This window comes from Canis lupus, chromosome 26 (genome assembly GCF_003254725.2).
Source record: "Canis lupus dingo isolate Sandy chromosome 26, ASM325472v2, whole genome shotgun sequence".
Classification (NCBI taxonomy): domain Eukaryota; kingdom Metazoa; phylum Chordata; class Mammalia; order Carnivora; family Canidae; genus Canis; species Canis lupus.
In genome coordinates, this window is record NC_064268.1 from 26,150,514 (window position 1) to 26,161,088 (window position 10,575).

The 10,575-nt window shown below is 46.6% G+C and overlaps 1 gene segment (V, D, J or C); it reads left to right on the forward strand.

The window, feature by feature from the left end:
• The first annotated feature begins 1,012 nt into the window (after positions 1-1,012).
• LOC112676267 (immunoglobulin lambda variable 1-40-like) lies at positions 1,013-1,617 on the forward strand. The segment is given in 2 exon segments: positions 1,013-1,077; positions 1,190-1,617. Coding segments are annotated over 2 exon segments (486 nt in total).
• Positions 1,618-10,575: the final 8,958 nt, after the last annotated feature.

A 10,575-nucleotide genomic window follows, 5' to 3' on the forward strand; every position in this document is an offset into this window, starting at 1 on the left:
CACCCAACTGCCACATCCAACCAGGCCGCACTCTGATGCAAAGTCTTGTGACCCATCCCAGGGCCACAGGACCTGTGAGCTCAGGGGCATCATTCCCCTCAGCACCTACTCTCCTCCAATCACATGTGGGAAGTTTGACAAAAATCTGGGTCGAGGGGACCTTGGGGAGGAAAAACCCATGCCTGTAGTCATGGGGGGTTCACGAATAATGTTCTATCCTGAACATGCTGGACACAAGTTGCAGAGGCTCAAGCTGTGCCCAACCCAAAGGGTGGTCTGTCTCCAAATCCCTTTGTCCAAGAAGCTCTGTTTGTAATTTTGGCCCCATGTCCTCAGTGCTGTGCAAAACTCAGGGGAAGATAACTCTGGAAATCCGAGAAGCCTCATTAGAGGAAAGTTCCAGCATCCTGCATAGCAGGGGCTGTGTGCCCATGCAGATGTGTCACTGCTCTGGACTGGATTCTGAACTCTAAGAGGATTTTGTGTAAGAGATACCACCTTCACCCTGACCAGGAATGGTCAAGGGAGTTGTGGACAAACTCTCTCTGAAGATTCCCAGTGGAGCAAATAGTGAGCCCTGAAGTAATGTGAGCTGGCATACGGGGACTGGCCTGGCCCTGATGCAGCCCTAATGCAAGGAACAGTAGGCAAAGATTTGGGGAAGCAGGAGATGTGGGCCCTGGTCACCTTGTCACACAGTGGTGCCTCTGCGTCTGGACACCAGGGTGCATTCTGGTTCCATTTCTGAAGAGTCAGGGTGATCAGAGTTGGGACCTGCCACCTGGCACTGCTTGTGCCCTCTGCTCAGAGATCACAGCTCTCTGGCCTTACACAGCCCCTCCCTTGCCCATGCCCCTGTCATCTCAGGCAGAGGGACCTGACCCAAGGCCAGGTGGGTGTCAAATGCCAGGGTCTCATCTGCATGGACGGGTCCTCCCTCCCAGAGAGGATGAAGAGGGGAAGAGAGAGATGAGAAGAGGCTCTGCTCATCTGTGGGAACACTGAAGGCAGGATCAGTAATGACCTCCACGATGGCCTGGTCCCCTCTCCTCCTCACACTCCTCGCTCACTGCACAGGTGACTGGATGTGGGGACATTGGAAGGGCCCTGGGAGGACATGTGGGGACATGCTTCCTCCTCTTGTCTCCAGGCCCCAGCATCACCCTCTCTGTGTCTCTCCCTGTTGCAGCGTCCTGGGCCCAGGCTGTGCTGACTCCGCTGCCCTCAGTGTCTGCGGCCCTGGGACAGACGGTCACCATCTCTTGTACTGGAAATAGCACCCAAATCGGCAGTGGTTATGCTGTACAATGGTACCAGCAGCTCCCAGGAAAGTCCCCTGAAACTATCATCTATGGTGATAGCAATCGACCCTCGGGGGTCCCAGATCGATTCTCTGGCTTCAGCTCTGGCAATTCAGCCACACTGGCCATCACTGGGCTCCAGGATGAGGACGAGGCTGATTATTACTGCCAGTCCTTAGATGACAACCTCGATGGTCACACAGTGCTCTGGGCCAGGGAGGAAGTGAGACACAAACCTGCTCTCCCCCCAGAAATTAATTTTGCTTTGCAACACCCACTGTTTGGCCAATTCAGCTTCCCCCTTTGTTTGGTGTAAACTGCAGTCTGTGGTCAACGTGAGGGAACTTTGGCTCCAAAATGATCCTGATTCTCTTCACTTCAGCCCCTGCACCCTGTCCTTGGCTCAAACATATTCTATGGTTTTCTCATATTGAGGAAAAATTCCTTGTTGTCAGGAGCATGATGCTCTGTTCACAGTCTGTTGATGAAGAAAGAAAGACAAGAAAATGTAGATTAAATTAAATGTCCTTACAGCCTGCAGCCCACTGTTAGAGACCTGACATATATGCAGAGAGTGAGTTGCTCAAGGAACTCATGGCTGCCTTCGTGCCTTAATGTTTATCTTTAGTAAATATTGAGAATAACCTCACCTTAACAGCATCTAGATCATGAAGGTCCTGAAAGCCTTGCTTCCAAATTCCTTAGAGTTTTACACTATCCCCGACCTCCACTTATTAAAAAGCATATCATCAGTCCCTCCTCACAATCCCAGTGCAGCTTTCTGCCCACAGGTCCTGTTCCCGCTATAATAAAATCACTTGTTACCACCATTATATATCTTGAGAATTTGTTCTTGGCCATTGGGATCGGCAATCCTGTATCACTGTGACAAGTCAGGACAGAACAGGAGACACAGAGTCCACCTGCGTCTGACTGAGGATGGAGCACTGTCCTTACAGTGTGCATTCACACCACGTACTGAACACCTTGTATGTGCCCCATGTGAGCCTAGGGATGTGGGACACTAGTGAACATGGCAGAGTCCCCATGATCAAGGAGCTGACAGTGTCTGGGGGAAGAGAGAGGACACAGAATACGTATAATAAGGAAAGCTTGTCCCTGGATACTGAGGTTGGGTGAGCTTGGTGGGGTGGAGTTGGAGCATTGGAGGAGTTCCCAGGGAACCCCAGAATGTGATGTCCCACAATGACACCCCAGTCCTGTCCGGATAGTGATGGAGCAGGGCGTGAGCATGTAGGGGGGACGTGGCAGGCGTATGGACTCTGTCCCAGTCAGACTAGGAGTTCTGAACAAGGGGATGATGATGAGGAAAGTCAGAGTCCTCATGACATAGAGGAAGCCAGGACTGGGATGAGAGTTGGAAGGAGGGGAAGGAGGTGGGTTTCTTGGGATCAGTGTGGGGAGGAGCCTCCACCAGCTAGGACAGTGTGAGGATCCATATCTGATGCAGGATGACGTCTACATCATGTTTCCAGGATATAGGATCAGCCCCTGATCCAGGGAAATGTTGATCAGGAGTCCTAGTGATGCACATCTCTGGTTACTCTTGACTGACCTTGATGAAACTTCACCAGTGCCTGTTGCTGTGGAGGTAAGTATTTCCTGTGCTCTTCAGGCCCCTCTGTTTTAATAAGAATCTAATTGACATTTGGCAGATTAACAAGAGAAAATCAAATTTCATAGCCTACATATTGGGTATCCACACAGACGTGGAGAATTCCAAAGACAGTCAGGCACCATGACACATATGTGAGTGAAGGAGAGGGGCAGGGGTCTGATAACCAAAGAGGAGAAAGTGCATTAGAGGGAAGGTGAGAGGAGTTGTTTGGAAAAGAGAGGTTGTCCTGCTGTGTAGATACATGACTTAGGTAAAGAGGGAGCCTGGTAATAGCTCTCTTCCTGGTACAAGCTGGCAGTTTGGGGGGATTAAAGAGCTTTTCCTAAATCTGCTGAGTTTCATTTGTTTAAAGTGAAACTAATGTTCATGCCAATGGGGTTCAATCTGGGGCAGCCTATCTTTAGCCAGTTCCCTCTCTTCTCTGAAATTTCCCAAGGATACATGTGTTAAAACTTGTGCTAGCAGATTGTTCATTTTGTTGACCCTCTCCTGACGATAGGCCAGTTTATTTAAACTCATTTCAGAAGGGGTTGATGGAGGTGCATTCTCAAAGTCAGGCTTGTGGTTCAAGAAATCAGGTATTAAACAAGAAGCATTTGTAGGGGGGAAAAAGGATGGTAAATGATCAAATGAAATTGTAGGCAGTTGCTGAGTTCTGAGGGCAACCAGTGGAGAAGATTTCTTGATGTCAAGCTCATGTCGTCTTCAGGTAGAGTGACAGAAGGCTGTGACAATCTGTCAGACTTTCCTGGTTTGTAGTTCAAATGTGTCTGGTTATCTCTGACTGTTCCAGAGAGCCACTGGCATGAAGACCACCTCTACAGGAGCTGCTGTGCTGACTTCTCTGAAGTTTCTATCGTTGGATTCACATTTACTTGTCAGGACTTCAGGATATAGGGCAGTTTGAATGCTCTTCCAAATGTGGGCGAAAAATCAACATGCTAGTTTTCAGATTTGTACCCAGAGATTCTACGAAGCTAGAGAAAATCAGGATCAAGTTATCAAGTTCCGGTTATAATGAACAGGAATTGACTCAAGTATTTACTCAGATGTGTGATTGAAATACATGTTTTCTCAACAACCACTCTCAATTTCTACTAAATGTAGCTGAATTAACATTAATTGGTTCACTGAATATGAATAGTTTCACAAATAGCTTATCGGATTATTCACATATTTGCAGCAAGCATGGCACTTGAACATATAAGCTCTTGTTAAAACGTTATTTGCTGAAACTTTTGTGAGAAACCTCTGAATGAAATGTTTAACAGCTCCTCCAGTATAGAAGCCAAGCCAAAACTTGTGACAAATCCTTGTCATCAGACTTAGCCTGCAACACGTATATACTTGGGTGCATTGTCTGTCTTCAGGTACCCAAATATCCCAAGATTCCTGCACCTGCCAGGACATGACCTCCTGACTAGCCTGGTAAAGCTGTTGGAAACTGTAAGAAGCTGGTAGGATGATATTTCCAAGAGGTTTTACTGGATCCATAAAGCCAATGTTAGTTCCCTAAATCTGACTGGTCATATCTGATTATGTGTGTATAGATGTATACAGACGCATATCTCATTCAAATATGACATTCTACTCCCTTGTTCATTTCCCAGAGTTAGAAGTCTCTCATGTTTTGTCACCGTCTCTAATTTTTCCACTCATTTTATCTCCTTTTCCCCTAAGGGATAGTGGAAGGGGAGATGGGGTGACTGGTTGATAGGCACTAAGGGGAGCACTTGATGGGTTGAGCACTGGGTGGTATAGTATATGTTGGGAATTCGAACTCCAATAAATATATATATATATATATATATATATACATTATAAATAAAAGAAAATTTATATATAAAAAACCAATATGACATTCTAGTCAACATCTTGGTAATATAACCCATGCTTCCAGGTATATATTCTTATAAAAAACAGAATCTTAAACTTCGTGCTAATAAGTACATTGTCATAAAACTATAAGAGTGCTCAATGACAGATTCTGAGTTTTGCAGGGCTCAGGTATGAAGAAAAGTTAAATAGTGTCTTTTCTTTTTTAAAAAAATATTTTATTTATTTATTCATGAGAGAGAGAGAAAGGGGGGGCAGAGACACAGGCAGAAGCAGGCTCCATTTAGGGAGCCCAACGTGGGACTTGATCCCTGGTCTCCAGGATCACACCCTGGGCTGCAGGTGGCGCTAAACCACGGAGCCACCTAGGGCTGCCCAAATAGTTTCTTTTTTTTGTTTGTTTTTATTTTTTTCCCTTTTTTTCAGTTCTTTTTTTAATGATGAATTTATTTTTTTATTGGTGTTTAATTTGCCAACATACAGAATAACACCCAGTGCTCATCCCGTCAAGTGCCCCCCTCAGTGCCCGTCACCCTTTGTTCAGGAATGAAGCAGAGGTCACTGTCCCACAGGGGGTAGGTGCTGAAGTCCTGCTCTCAGAGCCAGTGTGAATCAGAAAGGATTTGGGAAATATTGGTTAATTTAAAAAAAAAAAAGAAAGGATTTGGGCTCCTCATCTGGGGTAAGGAGTGCAGGGCCTGGCTTCCTTTGAATCAGCACTGGGGGGTTCAACACTGATTTGTGTTCTCAGATGTGGTCAGGATCTCTCCTGGCCTGGTAGAGACTGTCAGGTCCCCATTCTCTTTGTCCTGTTAAAATCCTCAGCTACTGATTGAGTTTTGTGTCCTTTGTTTGTTTTGTATTTCTTTTTTTTATATAATATTTTTTTTAATTTATTTATGACAGTCACACAGAGAGAGAGAGAGAGGCAGAGACACAGGCAGAGGGAGAAGCAGGCTCCATGCACCGGGAGCCCGACGTGGGATTCGATCCCGGGTCTCCAGGATCACGCCCTGGGCCAAAGGCAGGCGCCAAACCGCTGCGCCACCCAGGGATCCCCTGTTTTGTATTTCTTTTTAAATCTTAGGCAGATCTGCAAGACTCACCATCAGCCATCAACCTGCTCTCCCATCTGACCTCACCTGTGTCACTGCAGGCATCCCTGTCTCTGTGATCCTCCACCATCATTCACCTGACACTCTAGACCATCCCTACCTCTCCACATCCTGTGATCCAGTCAGTAACCTTCCATTGACCCATCTGGGGACATGATCCACTTCATCCTTCCCTGTTTCCTCTGCTGTCATCTTCCTCCAGCCACCCTCCAACGTCCCCTTCTATGTCTCTCCATCCCAAAATATGTCCTAGGATGTCCACTGAAGCTAATTCTCTAATGAACAACAGTGAGGACAGGAACAGCTGGGATGAAAACTCTCACAGCAAATGGAGGGGAGGTCACAGGATGTCTCTGCACTGGTCCCTGCTGGAAGCCCAGGCTCTGCTCTGTTCCCAAACCCCCAGAAGCCTCACCAGACTTTGCTGCGTCCTGTCAGACCTGCTCAGGAAGGGACTAGCATTCCCAACCTCTGTAACCTCCTCCGTGAATATGTGTGTCACTCCCAAAAACTCCTGCTCACACTCAGCACCTGGAGTCGGCCCATTGCCCCTGAACCCAGCCTGTGAGGAAAGAGCCCATCTGCTCTCTGTTCCCTGTGTCCTGCCTTCAGCCCCACAGCAGTTCCCAGGCTCTCCTGGGTCATAAGTGCACAGATCCCTCTTACTAGATCTCAGTACATGGAGGAAGCCTGATCAGACGACTCCTCAGGACATTTGTCCTTCCCTGGAGGGTCACTCTTACATGGTAGCAGCACAGGAGTCAGAGAAGCAGGGGGAGGAAAGGCTTGTGAGGGGAGAAAGGAGGAGAGATTTGGCCAGAGACCAGCAAGGGGCGAAGTGCGATGCTGTCTGGGGGTTTCTGGAGAACAGGGGCTCCCAGCTGTGCAGCTCTCCTCTGACAGAAGCTCCTGGGCCTGGGCGTTGGCTTTCAGCTGGAACTTGGCAACTGTGTCCTCTCTGGACCTGGAGGAGTCCCAGGACCTTGGTCTGTGTGTGGGTTCCAAGAGTTGCTTCCACCAGGCCCACCAGGGGGAAGCTAGGGCATAGGGAATACTCCCTGTCATTTCCCACTCATGTTTTCTCCTTTCCCCTTTATTCCCTTTCACTATTTTTTATATTCCTCAAATGAATGGGACCATATAATGCTTGTCCTTCTATCATGGAGGGAGACAGAACATGAGAGACTCCTAACTCTGGGAAACAAACTAGGGGTGGTGGAATGGGAGGTGGGCGGGGGGTTGGGGGTGACTGGGTGATGGGCACTGAGGGGGGCAATTGATGGGCAATTGTTGTTGTTGTTTTGTTTAGGCTCCTACTTTTTTATTGGAGTTCAATTTGCCAACATATAGAATAACACCTAGTGCTCATCCCATCAAGTGCCCCCCTCAATGTCCATCACCCTGTCACCCCTGCCCCTGCCCACCTCCCTTTCTACCACCCCTAGTTCATTTCCCAGAGGTAGGAGTCTCTCATGTTCTGTCTCCCTTTCTGATATTTCCCACTCAATTTTTCTCCTTTCCCCTTTATTCCCTTTCAGTATTTTTTATATTCCCCAAATGAATGAGATGAAAATTCTTGAGCCTATTAGAAAGAAGTATTCTTTTTTTAAGATTTTATTTATTTATTCATGAGAGGCACAGAGAGGGAGAGAGGCAGAGACACAGGCAGAGGGAGAAGCAGGCTCTGTGCAGGGAGCCCGATGTGGGACTCGATGCCAGGACTCAGGATCATGCCCCGGGCTGGATAAACCACTAAGCCACCCAGCGATCCCCAGATAGAAGTATTCCTAATCTATTTGAGACTCCCTTTGATGTCAGGAAGGAACGGGACTAGAAGCAGGGGCATTTGACTCTGGAGGAGAGCTTACATGGATGGGAGCAGCTCCAGAAGGGAAGACGTGTTGAATCATATGCAGGTGCCCCAAGAATAGTCTTGGACACTGTTCAGGCAAGAGTTCTTGAACACACTTTGGGAGAGAAGGATGGAGTTACTGGAAACACTGCAATGGGACCCATGATATGTCAGCCCATGGAGGTAGCATCCACCTGTATTGTTGTTGTGGGATAGAAAGCACATCCCAGGGACAACTGGGTGGTCAGTGTTTGGGCATCTGCCTTTGGCTCAGGAAGTGATCTCGGAATCCGGGAATCCACATCAGGCTCTCTGCATAGAGCCTGCTTCTCCTCTGTCTGCCTATGTCTCTGTCTCTGTGTTTGTCTCTGTCTCTGTCTGGGTGTGTGTCTCTTGTGAATAAATAAATGAAATATTAAAAACAAAGCACATCCCAAAATATGCTCTTGCCCAAGTCAGACCACACTTGCAAGAGCCACTAGGGAAGGTGCTCTTTACTCTGTGCTTCTCCCTGCATTTCCATGGGCACCTGAATCCCTGAGTTCCTCAGCAATATCCAGTTTAGTTCTTAGGCCATTACCAGGGTGGTGAGGAAGGGAAGAGGTGTATCTTGGTACAGAGTTTCTGTTTGGGATCATGGAAAATTTCAGACAAGTGTTAGCGGTAATGGTTTCATAACATTTTAAATTTGCTTAATGCCATGGAATCCAACACTAAAAAATGATTCAAATGATCCATTTTAGGTATGTCTATCTTGCTATAACTACAGAATCACTTGTCCAAACTTCAGAACTATATAAACAAGTTATACTTCCAAAAATGTCCTTTCCATCTTTTTATATTTACTGTATTTTAACTTACCTTTATCAGAACAATTTATGCTAATTCTTGGTGCTATCGACGGAATTATGTCCTTAACATAATTAATGCAATGATCTCTCACCCCAGTGTGACTATATTTAGAGACAGAGTTCAAGGAGGTGTGGTAATGAAGAGTCAGTGAGGTCACAATTGTGGGATCCGACTCCTATGAGATGGAGACCACATAAGAAGGGGCAGAGTCTGTAGAGTGTGTGTGAATGAGAAGAGGTCATAGGAGGGAAACGTGAGGAGCTGGCCATCTGCCAGCAAGAACTGACTTGGGAGAAGCCAAAACTGCTGCTACCATGACCTTGGGCTTCCAGCCTCCAGAGCTGTGAGAAAACACATTTCTGTTGTTTCAACCACTAATTCTGTACAATTTTCTTATGGCTGCTGCCGGGTTACTACACTATTTGTCCTTCTGTATTATTATTATTATTATTATTATTATTATTATTATTATTATTTTAATAATAAATTTATTTTTTATTGGTGCTCAACTTGCCAACATACAGAATAACACCCAGTGCTCATCCGGTCAAGTGCCCTCCTCAGGGCCCGCAACCCATTAACCCCCACCCCCCGTCCTCCTCCCCTTCCACCACCCCTAGTTCATTTCCCAGAGTTAGGAGTCTTCCATATACTGTCTCCCTTTCTGATATTTCTTACCCATTTCTTCTCCCTTCCCTTCTATTCCCTTTCACTATTATTTATATTCCCCAAATGAATGAGACCATATAATGCTTGTCCTTCTCCGATTGATTTATTTCACTCAGCATAATACCATCCAGGTCCATCCACCTCGAAGCAAATGGTAGGTATTTGTCGTTTCTAATGGCTGAGGAATATTCCATTGTATACATAAACCACATCTTCTTTATCCATTCATCTTTCGATGGACACCAAGGCTCCTTCCACAGTTTGGCTATTGTGGATATTGCTGCTATAAACATCGGGGTGCAGGTGTCCTGATGTTTCATTGCATCTGCATCTTTGGGGTAAATCCCCAGATGTGCAACTGCTGGGTCGTAGGGCAGATCTATTTTTACTGTTTGAGGAACCTCCAAACAGTTTTCCAGAGTGGCTGCACCATTTCACATTCCCACCAACAGTGTAAGAGGGTTCCCTTTTCTCCGCATCCTCTCCAACATTTGTGGTTTCCTGCCTTGTTAAATTTCCCAATTCTCACTGGTGTGAGGTGGTATCTCATGGTGGTTTTGATTTGTATTTCCCTGATGGCAAGTGATGCTGACCATTTTCTCATGTGCGTGTATTATTATTATTACTATTATTATTAATTATTATTATTATTTTCAAGCATAAGCATAAATAGCGACTCTTCTTTTGTAAGAATACTGTCACCTGCAGTGACAGTGATATTTTCCCTTTAGTGGAATTCATGTGTTTTCCCTTCCCTCTGAATTCCAGGCCACTTGACAACTTCCCCTCACTTACCTCTGCCACCATTCCTTACTGCCATATTTTCAGACCAAATCTGTGGGACGCCCCACATTGGAAACTGAGACCAAAGCTCTGGAGAGGCCAGGGATGTTTCCAGTAAGCAGAACCAGGCTCTGTCTTCAGGGAAGGAGTCCTCACAACCTGAGTTGACATGTTTCCAAACCCCAGGGAACTGTGGTGGCTTGGGAGGGTTAATAACCTGAGGGATGCTGGCAATGTCAATGTCCCCACAGGCCTGTGTGGGGCAGGACCCTACTCAGATCTGTCATGTGTGTGATCTGACATCTGTGACCAGTCGTGTTTTGTGCCACTCTGGTTGGAGAGCACAGGGACAGTGAGTAGGAACTACATCCCTGCTTCATAGTGTCAACAGTCATACCTGACACCTGTAATGTTCCACGCCATGGCCTGCCTTGAGAGGCACAGAGCTGGGGGTCTGCTCTGTGACCAGAAGTGTCTCTTCTCCCTGAGGAAGCCAACTTTCCACATGCATAGCTAGTTGTAGGGAGT